We start from the raw sequence: 14,684 nt of genomic DNA, 5'->3' as shown, positions 1-14,684 counted from the left end.
CTCGACACCTCGGCTTGGGGGTGTGTGTGAGGGGGTCCTCAGCCTAGAGAAACGTGGGTCACGGTGGCAGCGACCCTGCCCCGGTGCCCCTTGTATTCCCCAGACACACCGAGAGCTTCCTACGCTCCAGTCCGTTCCTGCTTTCTGAACTCTCCTAACGAGCTGCCGAACAGTGATCGGGTTATCTTTACTTGTTATCGGGAGAAAGACCTATTTTCAGCACGATTCTCACCAAATCCGTCACCCGAGTCACACTCCCTGACAGGTCACCTGTACTTCGCTTCTGCTTGAGGCTTTTAAAGCTTGTTTCTAACTTCTTTAGGTTCAGAGGTAAAGAACTGAGGAAGGCTCCTCACCCTAGCATTTCTTTGTCTGTGGTATTATTTATACAGCCCGACAATGAGCAGGGTTTTCTATCAGAAAATAAAGCTAGAAACGGCAGTTAACATTGTGCCTCAAGAGACTGTTTCTAGCATTCTGTATCTTCTTTAGCAATAGCAGACAACCATCAGGGATTATTTTTTTTTTTCCCCCAATTAAATTACTCCATTAGGAGATTCTGGAGCGTCTGCTTGCGTTATTGAAGCCAGCAAGGCATTCCGTTTCTGATATACACTGATGTCCTCCTACGGTATGAAAGTTATAAAGAAGTCCGTTTTAAATCCAGAATGTTTCCACGACTCATAAAATCCCATGTTCTTGGCCTGAAGGACAGAGGTCTTAGGGGTTTAAATAAATATTTTTCATTTGTTAGCATAATAATTGAGATACTTGCTCTCAATAACTATCTGTCTCTCTATGTAGGTGTTAACCATCCACTGAGTTTAGATAACATAGGAACATAAGGCTTACATGGGGGAGAAAAGGCATTTAGATTTTTTTTTCTACTTCCTCTTTCAGTAACATAGTTAAATACCATAAACCACTATAAAACAACCATAAAATACAACTGACACTTCTTAATTACTTTCTATATACACAGATTTAATTACATTTCAGAAATATGCGATTGCTGCAGATTTGACTATACAGGTTTCTTCCTGAACAGACCTCATGCTAATCTTTCATAATCACCCTAGCGTACAGGTAAAAAGTCCTTCTACGGGATTTTTTTTTGTATTATTCATATTCTATAAATTGCACAAAGCCATTAGTCAATAAGCTGTTAGTATTCTAAATGCATCACTTGCCATGACTACAGAAACAACCTATCATTACTGAGCATCATACACTCCCTTTTATCTCTTCTGCACTGGAAGTCTTCATATAGTCTGATTATTACATCTAATCACAAAGAAAAGAAGCATTCCTATAAATAGGCACATAGATTTAATCCCAAAAGGAAGCCGTTGGGAATAACATTCAAAGTAAACCTCCATATTTTACAAGTTGCATCTTAAATTCTGCATGGAAGCTCTACCTACAGTGGCAGTAATTTTTTTTCTCTCCATACAAACAGCTTTGCGTGCAGAACTGGGAGAGTTCTGCTAAAACACATATGAAGTACAATGAAGCTCAGTATATTGGGAAAATCATACATCTTTTAATAATACTTAGTTTAATATGCTGCTCTTAATATGGAATGCATATATACATTTCTGTCATTGACAAAGGTTATATTTTTTGGCTGTATACCTCAGGGCAGAAGCAAGCCCATCACACTTACTTTGTGGCAATTCAAATTTCTTCCGTTACGCTCGTTCAGAAGTACTCTATAGTTCTACCTTAGCTATCAATAAGGGCTCATTTAAATAAACCCCTTAATATAATTCTTATTGCCTCTCTCCATAGTGTTCACCAGAACTTTTAAAAGTCTCATCCTGAACCCCATCATCTTTCTTTGATTGCTTGCTCTCATCCAGATGTACCAGCCAGTAGAGCTGAGTGGAAGCGATGGTGGACCACGACAGCACTGAGGTTGCACTAGCTGCAGGTTTTGCTGAAGTGGAGCCCAGCCAATGCCCACCTGCTTTCTCAGTGGTGTATGTCACCTATTGGAGGCCAAGGTGCTCTCTGCGTTTTGGTTGTTGAAAGACAAAGCCTTTTTTTTCCGTCTTCAGTTCGCAATGAGATTTTAAACACACTAGGATCATTCTTTAATACTAGCACAGCTTGCAAAATGCAACTGCTCTGCAACAATAAAGCATTATAACTCTCTGCTTCACAAGAGAGAAAAGCAGCTACTTTCTTAATAAAGCCATGTTCCTGGTATGCTTTGGAAGTAAATACATCTATCTAGAATTTCCTCATATATGCCATTCCCCCAAAATGTGTTTGCTAAGAGCATGTTCCCATTCTTGAAATATGCTCCCTCTTTCATTTCCATATGCTATTATTTAGTTTAAAAAAAAAAAAAACCACGAACCCTAAGTTAAATCCTGATGCACAATAGTTGGACTATGTCAGTTGTTATATTGGATTCACTTAAAAAGCCAAAAATGGAATGTAGTTTCTGTCCTGATAATTCAACAAGCAGCCAATGCTAGAACAAATTACTGCTCCTTCTGGAAAGTCGACATTCCCAGCCTTCCAATGAGCTACAGAACTATTTCCAACTCTGGCAGGTTGCAAGAATGTGGAGTACTATGATTAACTTCCTGCCATTCTGCTCAGCCCCCTCATTTGCATTTTGGCATGATTTTAACAGCTAATTTCTCACAAACAAGTAGTGTTAGGAAGTAATGCTTCCTTCCCCACAAAAGCTAGGGATTGTGGCCTCCTGTTTCCAAAATCAAGAGGTGTAACAATGGCCCAAAAAGCTGAAAACAATCAGAGAAAAAAGATAAATTAAAAATCAGTTAATGATTTCATTATTTGTCCACTGAAACCAAAAGCAAAGTACTGACTGTAGAGGCTACAATGGCCCTAATGAAGGCAGTACCAAGTGTAAGTCAGAATTTAATTTTTTACTGAAAAATGGGATCTACTTGCAACCTTTTCTGCTGCACTCAATAAAAGCTAGGCACCAAACAGCTTGCACTGCTAAGCAGTTAAGCAGAAGTAATTCAAGTAAGGATTCAGAAAGCTGCTGTGTTATAAACAAGGAAAGTATCAGCTGGTATGCATTATGCCTTGCTATTAATCCATATACAAACTTAATATCCAAAATGCACCCTCCCAGAGTAGCATAACTTCAAAAACATTAACTCCCTAGTTTTCCTAAGACATAGTTGATGATGGCCACTAAAATTTTTACAGACCAAGTTGGTTATAATTACACTGATATTAATAGAAAAGTTCAGTATATAAATCAGGTGTAGCCGGAGTACAGAGTAACAATGGATTGAAGCTAAAGGAGCTATTAAATTATGTATCCTTATCTAATGAAAAAGCTAAGATTTTCAGCACCTTCCCTAAGGTTTAATTCATGGAGAGAGATTAGACAGAAAAATTACCCCCAAACCGAAACTTGAAGTTATTCACCATTTATGAACCTGTCAGAAATTCACAATGTAATTCATTGCAGGAATGGTGAAGACAGCTGATAAACAACTGCAATTATACCAGAAATTGTGCATACTCTTGTACATGTTGTTTACATACAAAACAGGTTACACACATAGCGATGGACATGCTTATCTGGATTGAAGCAAAATCTGAATTAGTGTCTTGGATACAGTTGGGGTTCTAGCCCTGCAAACAAGCTTGCTGCTTTTCTGCCTTATATACTCAAATTTGGTTTTTAATTAATGAAGCACTTACAGTCTTGGACAACTTAAATAGCTTGCTACATCTATTGATACATGACTGACAACTGCCACCTCAAATACTGCAAGTGATCGGGGCGGGGGAGTGTAAATTTTTCAACAAAAAATCAGCAGGTAACTTTTCATGAAAAAAATCCCACATTTCTTTTAGCTTATCTTTGGGCTTCACTCCATTTTCTGTTATTACAAAGCTGACCCGCTATCCAGCAGGAAAGAACTATCAATATGGGAACAATACATTTCACAAAAACTCCTTTAGCATACAATAAAATCCATGAACACAGAAAAGTCTCTTTTTAAGGGATTGAGAGTGAGGAGCTAGAAAAAAAAAATTAATTTATGCTCTGCACACAAATTGTTGTCAGACATGACAGAAGACAGCAGAACTTTCAATATTAGTTTCATAATAGACATTCCTGAAAAGATTTCCACTGAAAAATACACTATATTGATAATAAAGAACAAGAGATGAAGAAGTGTGGTACAATCTGATCTATTTTTAAGTCAAAAAGTATCAGTATCCACGCGTTGTAGGAATAAGTAATCTCTATGAAAGATGTATTCAGAATCGCTATGTACACCAAGATCAGTTCTGTCAGCTACAGGGAAATCATCTGAACTTTAAGTGAATGTATATATTTTAATAAGGTTTTTGGAACCCCTCATCAACATGGTTTGCACATGCAGCCTTCTCATCAGTCTCTTGCTACACACAGCTTGGAGATGAAAAAGGATCTTCCATATAAAAAGGAAAGCTTCTATTTTAAAAATGAAAGATACCATTCTTCTGGCAGAAATTTTGCTGGCAGACATACCTGGAAATGGATTATAAGTAACAGGAGCAACTGGTAAAATGAAGTAGCCCACAGCTGCTTATACATTTCTAATGGAGGAAGGGATCAGAAATGTTAAATGTTTTGAGCAAACCTGTAGGGGACTCTGTCAGTCCATCCAAGCATGAATTGTTCTGCAGATTATTTTGATCAAAGGGACGTGGGAGAACTGCATTTACTTCCTGAATCAGTTAACCTGGTTTCTCTGCAGAGATACGGGGTCCCAATTTGTTTCTTTGGCAGTCTTAAAGAGAGGATTCCCTACTGGAAACAGCTGGAGTGAGATGAAACTGTTATATCTGAGAATAGACCTGAGTGCATGCAGATACCCTGCTGGCATGCTAATGGCTAACAAGATTTGGATCTTAGAAAGGTGCTGGAGTCACCATTAATAGCTGGTGAAGCCCACTTCTGCTATCAAGCTTTTGTGAGGAGGATTAAAAAATGGGTTGGCAGCACCATTAGCATGCTCTTGGGAAGACTTACAAACAGCTAAAATCTGTCTTGCCTGATGCACACCTTCATCTGTTACTTTATTCTGTGGCAATCCTGTAGTATATTCCAATGTGAGGAAATGACCAATGCTGTTAATAGGCAAAGTTATAGGCACCCACCTTAACTGCTCTTTTCTTTAACCAATCTGCAAATGCCCTCTTGAGACCACAAGAGATTAGGGAATATATACAGACTATGAACAACAATAGCACCTGGGATTCGAAAACGGCTGTGTTTTCATCCTTAGCAATAGAATTGTTTGCCTAAAAATGCAGCGACAGATGCAATCTAGTATTCCTTTTATCAATTAGCAAATGTCACCAAATGCTAGGAAGAGAGAGAAAAATCTCATTCCCTGGAATTTACAGTTTGTGTTTCTGAGCTAAAAATGGCTTGAATCAGAAATGCACGTAATTAGGTTTCTGAAAGAAAAGAAGGTGACCATCCAGACAGAAATACAAAAAAATCATCTCTTTTCCTTCCCCCACTTTACCACGTCTTTCTAAATTGCAGAAGTTCTTTACAAGAAGACCAGTCAATCACTTTGAATTTATGCAGCATCTAACACCATGGAACCCTACACTTGATTAGAGTCCTTAAAAGCAACCAAAACACATAGAAGTAATTTATGTTGTATATATAATCTTGGCCAGAGAATAAGATAGGCTATGACATCACAAGCGTCCCTACCACATTAATAGCTGACATTAATGTTTAGAATTATGTGGGGGAAAAATGGATGTAAAAGCTGGGATACTGTGATTAGCAGTTACTGAAAGTAACACTAATTTTAGCACACGGGGCAAATTGGGAGCTAGGTTTAAGAATAGTACACAGAGAAGGATTCATTCCCATAAGGCAAAGTACAGTATATAATTAAGATCAAGCATGTGTTACTCTAGGCTGTATCTGCCAGAAAGAAGCAGGCATCCTGGCAAGATTTTCTAACATGCATGACCTGTGTGTTGCCAATTACTGTCTATTTGGACTATATGTATACAAGGTGCTGCCTAATCCACGGAGTACAGCACAGAGATAAAACAGCGAATCCTGCTTCAAGCAATGTCTGTCATCTTTATCCCTAGGATTCTGACTACTACTATACTAAGAACGTGTAATACTCTAAATAATTAAGTCTTTATTTAAAAAATTGGTGGAATTTTTCACTCTATTTCTCAGTTGTGCATGACTGCTCCACAGTTTGATATTTAGCTTGCCCTGTGTGCATAGATCCCCTACTGTCATCACTGAAGACAGACACACAGCGAATCTAGTCTGTTTTCTCTATATGCGAAGATCCCTAGAGCATGCAGAAAAAGCAGAGAAAGGACATACCATAGGGAACTCAGAGCAGTACTGTATCCCATGAAATCTGAAGAATTCTTGCCAAAAAGTAAAAGCATATGTCAGATTTGCAGCCTAAAGCACTTGTTTTTCTAAGCAACACACTGATTTCTCAATATTGGTCTGAGCACCCATTTACTATAAAACTAAGTATATCATTCTTATTTTTAAAGAGAAATAGGAGCCACTCATTTGTGCATCTCTATATATACTTCAATACACAAATTAACACTTTTTTTTGCAGCTTCGATTCATTTTGGAGAATTATAATAAATGCCAGCAAAGAAAATCTTGACTCTTGCAAACAATGCATAGCTTATTACACCGGTTCAGGGGATTCTTTTATATCATTCCATAAGCCTATTTCAACAACAGAATAGTAATAAGAATTTGCAATGTATGGTTCGTGTCTTCACTCTTAAAAAATTATACAGCTGTCGGCAGGCTACGCGATCTAAAATATTTCATGCAAAGAAGTGAAGAAAATGAAAAATCGATTCTTTTAAAAACAGACAGAAGCTTGCTGCTGCTTCTTTATTTCTACTTAATGTTCACACAGGTAAAAACTATCAGATCTTTAAATGGTAGTACAGAAGTATGCACCGTAATTCATGGAATAAAAGTCTGTAGCAAATATCAGATTCAGGAATAAAAGAAGCCCCTCTTAGTCTGTCTGCCTCAGTGGCTATGCTGATACTGGCTTCATGATAGCCTCTTCTACAGTGTACATATCATGAAGTAGAAGCTCAATATAAGGTGCAGAAGCACTAACCTCTATTTTATTTACCAACTAAATATCTCTAAGTTTATAAGGTCAGTTTCCCATATTTCAGTGTCCTCTAGTAGAATTCTCACTGCACTCCTCCATTAAAAACAAAATGATCAAACCCACCCATCCATCCCTTTGATACTCAATGCAGTCCTGCAGTCCTGCACTGTTTGTGCTGTTGCTTACATTGGCAAGCCATGTTCAAGTGGCATTTTTAGATACTTACTACTTCTGCTTCCTGTACCATAATAGAATATGGAGCCATGTCTAGAGTTATCTTTCATCCACACTGAAGAACAGTCATGTCACAGTGATATGTAATAGACTTTAAAAGAGGCAAGAAGAAGGAACAGAGGAATACTGTGTCCCATTGCAAGTTCAGGTGCATTATAACTATTCAAATTTCAGTTTACAGAAATAGCAAGATCATTCTTCATCCCTCTGAAAGTGCTACAAGACTTTTAGTAACAGTAGTTTGGTATTTCATGTCTGTTCTAAATTGCTGTGTCTGTGTCCCCACATGCAGTACCAGAACACTGGTTCAGCACTAGCTCTCCACTGCACCATCCTACAGGATCTGGCTCTTCTCTAGACATTTTCCTTCCTTCTTACTGACTTGTATGGTCCAAATTAGTCTTTCAGATTCAAAAATATTTTTTCCAGGCAGTGGTATGGATTTAGGACACCAAGTGATGCTTTGTTGTTTTTAAAATGCATGCAAAAATGGGTTAATGGAAGCAGTCTACAAGGTCTAAAAATATCCTAACTGATTTTTTTTCCTTGCTTCTTTCTTTCCCTTTCATCCTGAACATCGATAGGCCTTGTTTTCAGCCAAAATCCTCCTGTTTGCTATTTCACATTATACTGGGTCATGTAAACGCACACAGTTTAAGACAATACTACCTCCAGTGTCTCTGCCCACTACTCTCAGGAAGAACAGATATAAGTCGTCTCTCCGCTTTTTTGCAATGTTGCAGAGATAAAGACGGCACACATACAGAGTATTAGCCAGAGACACCTCTTTTCTTTATTGTACTATCACCCAGGATAAAAGGAAGGCCCTTAAACATTTGCTACCTACACTGCTTTGAATACATCATAAGGGTTGTTGAGGCCATTAGAAGGATAGACATTGCCAGGGAAAGGGAAGAGATGGAAGAGATTAAAAATGAAGAGGATGAAAAGGGCAGGGAACAAAGAGAAGGTGGCCCATACTTACTATATCCACTCATCCATATTACATGACAAAACGAAGACAGTAAGACAAATACTCATCCCATTTATCTTCTGTAATTGCCTGCGTATCCATGCTGTTCTGCAGGAAATATGCACTGTTCTTTTGCACTTGCACACACATACACAACTCTGGACTATTTATAGAAACAGCACAGGTTTTAGTGAAAGCCAGCCAGATTTTCTGAATTCCTTTTAGGAGGCTTCTTTCTGTATCCACATCATTTCAGGAAGGGAAATCACTGGTTAATGTAACTGAACATCTATTCTTATGTTGTCTGTATCTGTACAAGAGAGCACAATCACTGAAATAAACAGAGATGCTTATTGATATTTTCAAGGTAAAAAAGAAATAAAAAGATATACTGTAACAGTGTTACCCATAGTAGATAGCTGTACTAAGAAAAAAAACACCAAAGCAAACAAATAATACCCCAGATTTCCCACTGTTACTTGAAAGTGACCGCCTGCATGAATTTTGGTAGTCATGAAAGGATTTACCTTACTCATATTTCTGTGTTTGTTTGCTTTAAGAAAAAAAGACAAAGCCTATTTCACATTTTAAGAAGCAGCACAAGTTATAAAGAGATTGTTATGTCCTTGCAAAATAGAGGGTGGGGGTCGCCCATCTTTAAGAAAGGGTAATTCAGTGGAAGAACATACTGATGCATAATTTGTATATGACTGTGGAAACTGCATTCACTTTAATGATAAAAGCCAACTTTGAAGCATTGCTCCAAAACCAGCATAGGAAAAAAAAACACAAAGAAAATACACAGACAACTTTATAACCACTATCAAGATTCTCTGTTAGGGACAAGCTATCTCAGGAGTACAAATACATTGTAAGTTCATACACTTAAACTCAGATCCTTGAGTGCACAGTGTAAACACAGAAGCCACAAAAATAAACTGCAAATAATTTTGAAATAGTAGCACCTACATAGGAAATACTAAAAACTAAAAAATATCTGAAAACTGAAGTCAATCATGTGTTAATAAAGATGAGGTGTTTCTTCATTTTATTTGCTTTATAGAATAGACTCATAGAATCACTTAAGTTTGAAAAGACCTTTAAGATCATTGAGTCCATTAACCTAGCACTGCCAGGTCTGCCATAGAACCATGTCCCTAAGTGCCACATCTGTGCTTTAAATACCTCCAGGCATGATGACTCAACTACTTCCCTGGACAGTCTGTTCCAATGCTTGATAACCCTTTCAGTGAAGAATTTTTTCCTAATAATCTAAGCTAAACCTCCCCTGGTGCAACTTCAGGCCGCTTCCTCTTGTCCTATCGCTTGTTACTTGGGAGAAGAGACCAACCCCCATCTTGCTACAACCTCCTTTCAGGTAGTTGTAGTGAGCGATAGGGTCTCCCCTCAGCCTCCTCTTCTCCAGACTAAACAACTCCAGTTCCCTCAGCTGGGCCTCATAGGACTTGTGCTCCAGACCCCTCACCAGCTTCATTGCCTGTCTCTGGACCCTCTTCAGTACCTCAATGTCTTTCTTGTAGTGGGCCCAAAACTGAACACAGTACTCAAGGTGCATCCTCACCAGTGCCAAGTACAGGGGGATGATCACTTCCTTAGTCCTTCTGGCCACACTATTTCTGATAAAATCCAGGATGCTATGGGCCTTCTCGGCCACCTGGGCACACTGCTGGCTCATATTCAGCCAGCTGTCAACCAGCACCCCCCAGGTCCTTTTCCACCAGGCAGCTTTCCAGCCACACTTCCCCAAGCCTGTAGCGTTTAATGGGCTTGTTGTGACCCAAGTGCAGGACCCAGCACTTGGCCTTGTTGAACCTCATACCACTGGCTTTGGCCCATTGATCCAGCCTGTCCAAGTCCCTCTGTAGAGCTATCCTACCCTCAAGTGGATCAACACTCCAGCCCAACTTAGTGGTGTTTGCAAACTTACTGAGGGTGCACTTGATCCCCTCGTCCAGGTTGTTGATAAAGATATTAAACAGAACTGGCCCCAATACTGAGCCCTGGGGAGCACCACTTTAAAGGTAACAGGTACTAGGTACTTTCTTCTGAAGGATGAATTTTCTATCTAGGGTGAGTCAGCCATGATTAACAATTGATACTTCATATTGCGATAATGACAGTTGGGAAGTATATTTTCAGTATATTAATACTGATGAAAATAAGGAATTATTGCAACAATGGAAATTGCAAAAATACATAAGTCTTAACCTACTATCTCATAATCCATCCCTAAAAATCAACTAAGCTTCTAGGAACATAACACTTGTTTGAAAGATCCATATGGTCTTTTAGAACACTCACAGTTGTGAACTTGACTTACAAGGGAGAAAGTGGTTGTTGGTAAGGAAAGTCTCATGATGATATACAACCTGTTTTAACATGGGTAGAGAGAAGAAAGGGCAGCAGAAACATACGTAATAAAACACAAATGCTAGATGGACACTTTCAGGGGCAGATTTTGATTCCTTTTGTCTTTCCTCAATATAATATATCTATGCCAACATTACAGTAGCATCTAGATGAGTTCAGTCAAGATCACAGTAGTTCACAGTCAGTGCATGTTCACTCTGGAACTCTCTGAAGGGCTAGAAGTCTAACAGCAAGTCAGGGAGAATCACAGATAGAGAAAATGCCATTTCAGCATGTGCCACTAAAATGCCTGAGCAAGAAGAGGAGAAAATTGGGAAAGTAAAATGAACTTCTTGAATGTGACAATAAAATTTCCACTGAAATCTTTTTTTTCCTGCAGTGGTAAGGCCATGCCTGTCTGACTTAGTATTAACAAGTAGATTAAGAACATGGGAAAGGCCATACTAGGTCAAATCAAAGGTTCATCTAGCCTGCTATCTTCTTTCACAGAGACATAAAAGCAGAGGTCTCAGAAAGAGTATAAAAGTAGAGCAAATTATATTTGCTCCAAATATTATCCCAGACTTCCAACAACTTATGTCTTAAGGGATTTCTGAAACAGAATTTTCTACTTTGAGGATGTGTTGTGAAGTATCTGCATGAAAGAAAAATAAAAACTTCATTTACTTTGAACGTGCCACATGCTAGCTTTGTGTGATAACCCCTGGTTCTTGTATTTGAAGATACAAGTAGTTGCGCTGTATTCACTGTCTCAATAACACTCGTGATTTTATAACTTGTATTCTATCTTCCCTCAGCCAGCTTCTGTCCAGGGCAGAGTCTTAGCCTGCGTAGCTAGTTCTCTAAGATATGTGTCCAGAATTGTAGAGATACTTAAGATAGAAGCAAATGAAAGGTTTGAAGAGTGGCATAATGATATACTGTATTTTATTCTCTTGTCCCTTCCTGGTAATCCCTTTCAATTTGAGGAGACAAAGCATTTTAGGAAAACTTGGACATTAAGCCTGTTTTAAAACTGTTGATGAATAGTGGAATATGGAATCTTTAATACGTGCTGTTCAGGCTGACATTCCTTGGGTGCAGTGAAAGTGCAAACATAAGTGAAAGGCCAAAAGAAAAACCATCTAGACAGATTCTGGAAGGAAGGCAGGAAGGAAAAAGAAGGTTGGGGGAAAGAGCGTAACAAAATCTTTGACAGGTCCAATATTTAGTCAATTCAAATCTAGAAAATGCCAGCATGTACCAACACCTGAGACTAACACAAAACTTCAGCAAACCAGAGTGCTTGCAGCAGTGCACGTCCTAACAGTGTCCACATGCTAGCGGTTCTCGCTGCTCAGAGTAAGTCTCTCCATTGCTAGAACCTGCGTCTGCTCGTTTTCTACTGCCACATCATTTGCAGAAATCAATGGTATTGTGGCAGCATCACAACTACCAGTCTTGCAAGCACAGCTCTATAGTGCTCCTGAAAGCTGCGTGAGGGTAAGACTATGCAGTGTCTCTTGTGGCCCTGATTAATTTTTTGGAAGCTGGAGAAGTCTTTTGTACATATTATGCATATGGAGTTTTAGGATAAATATGGTTCAATATGGCAGTGAAACATTTTGCTTCGGGATATAAAAGTTATATAGAAGATAGATACTATTTAATTTTGTAAAAGGCTTGCAAATTAGTAGATACTCTAGAAAACATTCTTAAAGTCCCCTCAAACAATAAATTGCTATTCTCATATACAGTTTCTTAAGGAACCTGGAAGAAGAGCTGACAGTACACTTAGACTGCACTGGTTTTCTGAAGTTGAAATTTTAAAAAAGCACATAAATTAATTACGTATTTTTGTATGTTCTGAATTGTTTTGGCTAGTGATTCCAGGATTTGCATGAATCAAGACTGCAGAAAATGCTCTATAATTTTGATGAATTACTGATACTTTTCCTGTCCAATTTCTCTCATCAGTGTTGCTAGTAACAATCCTTGTAGTGGAAGGGATTGCTGTTGCACAGAAGACACAAGGTACAATTTTGGTTTGATGATTTTCTTTCAAAAAATGTAACAGTTTTATAATTTTTAATTAAGCAATATAAGTGAAAGAAAGTATTTGTGTTCGGGTATTAATAGCTCTTGAATTACCAATATGAATTCCGTTATTTTCCATTCCTCCCCCCCCCCCATTTACTGCATTTTTTCCAACTGAACAAAGCCATCCAATCACAAAGAACATGGACATTCACTTACCCAGTTAAAATTCTATGGTTTTAGACCTTAGAGGTGGAAAAAAGCAATCACGGAAATTCATGTTTTCTGTATCTGACAACAAGCTGTTCAAATAGTCCACCCACAAACATTTTTGAAGCTTGCTGAGTGGGGAAGGCATCGGTTTCACAAACCTTATTTTCTCATATGTGGGATTAACCTACACATAAGAGAGAAGAATTCCTTGAACTGACACCTACAGAATTTCCTTGAACAATTTCTGCAGGAGAGACTAAGTTTTCACCCCCATAAATCAAAAAGCTGCCAAGATACCAGTTGAAGGTGATGTAATTTACTGGAGGCAGCTAAGACCTGTATCAGCATGGACTCCCTCTCAAAGGTCTGCAAAGAAAAACTGCATAAATATAACTAAGATTATGAGAGCACCCTGTGGGATCTAGGAAGAACCTAGCAGAAACTACATACCCTGTGTCTTATTCTCTCCAGTTCTGCTGATATCAAGGAGAAGGGTCAAACATATTTAAGAAGAATGTCAGAGACATCATGCTATTCCCAACTCCTTCCTCCTTGGATAAGGAAATCTGAACTAACAAAGCTCCTGTGAACGATCTAGCATGGTGCACTAGCTTAATAAACTGCATAAGCTCAGTCAAGGATCATATTTCCCTGTACACCCTGAAGACGACCTTTGACCTTAAATGAGACCCTTAGTTACCAGTACAACCTAGCTACTGCTAGTAATTTTTTTAACTACCATTGCTGTATTTATTGTATTTGTATATTATAATTCATTCTGTATTCCAACAAATTATTGTAAATAGATATTCAGTCTAAGTACTTCAGTATACTCTGGAATCAGAGCCAAAAATAGTAAAAGCTAACAAGTATTTTGAATTATATTTGCACGGGAATGGAGAAGACGTAAGCCATAAAATAATGCTGCTGTATTGGCAGCCACTGTGACTATTTGACCTAGAAAGAAGAGCATCAAAAAATCTAAATTGACTTGGGTGAAAAAAGTTACTCCCTCTCTTCCTTTCCCAAGGAATACAGGACATATCTGATAAAAAACCGTGTCCTCTTTAGGATATACCAAATCACTAAATTAAACATAAGATTTTCCTAGCTAGCTATTAACAAGTGGCATATTTGGTTTTCAACCAAAATAAATTACTCTCTTCTTTTATAGGATATGCTTTATGTCAGTGTTTTACTTTGGCAAAATCAAATTTATATGTTTGGAGGAGAAATTTATTTGATCACTTTTTTTTCCACTTAAGGTGGGCAGAACATTGGAGTGAATCGCATTCCTCCTACCCAGTGTGACAATTGGGTACGGACAAGTAATGGAGGACATTTTGCTTCACCAAACTACCCTAACATGTACCCACCAAACCAAGAGTGCGTCTATATCTTAGAAGGTACATGCAGTATTTCTGTTTTGTTGTGTTGTAATCTTACTGTTAAATGGATAATCTTGAACTGTTAAAACTGTGTCATTTTACTATACTGTCAAGTATTGTATAGCCATACTAGTAATATAATCAATTCTGCAGTCATTTGATTGAATAAGAAGCTAACTTTGCTCTCTGAAGTAATAATAGCAAATAAATAGAAAATGCAAACATTCAGGAATTAGCTATACAGAATAAGACATACCCTCACAGACAGAAAAAGCAGCATTAGATCTACTGTAATTTATGAAGGCACAGAACTATTAAGAT

The 14,684-nt window shown here is 38.2% G+C and overlaps 1 protein-coding gene across 1 annotated transcript in view; it reads left to right on the top strand.

The window, feature by feature from the left end:
- The window catches only part of NETO2 (neuropilin (NRP) and tolloid (TLL)-like 2), a 33,755-nt gene that overhangs the window by 1,374 nt on the left and 17,697 nt on the right, over positions 1-14,684 (top strand). Inside the window, exons 2-3 of the mRNA XM_009894100.1 lie at positions 12,703-12,759; positions 14,241-14,381. Coding sequence (XP_009892402.1) covers positions 12,703-12,759; positions 14,241-14,381 — 198 coding nt within the window. The remainder of the gene's footprint in view (positions 1-12,702; positions 12,760-14,240; positions 14,382-14,684) is intronic.

Source organism: Charadrius vociferus, unplaced genomic scaffold, assembly GCF_000708025.1.
Source record: "Charadrius vociferus isolate BGI_N301 unplaced genomic scaffold, ASM70802v2 scaffold341, whole genome shotgun sequence".
NCBI classification, from domain to species: domain Eukaryota; kingdom Metazoa; phylum Chordata; class Aves; order Charadriiformes; family Charadriidae; genus Charadrius; species Charadrius vociferus.
The sequence above is the reverse complement of the archived record's forward strand: the minus strand, read 5'-3'. Positions and strand labels throughout refer to the sequence as shown.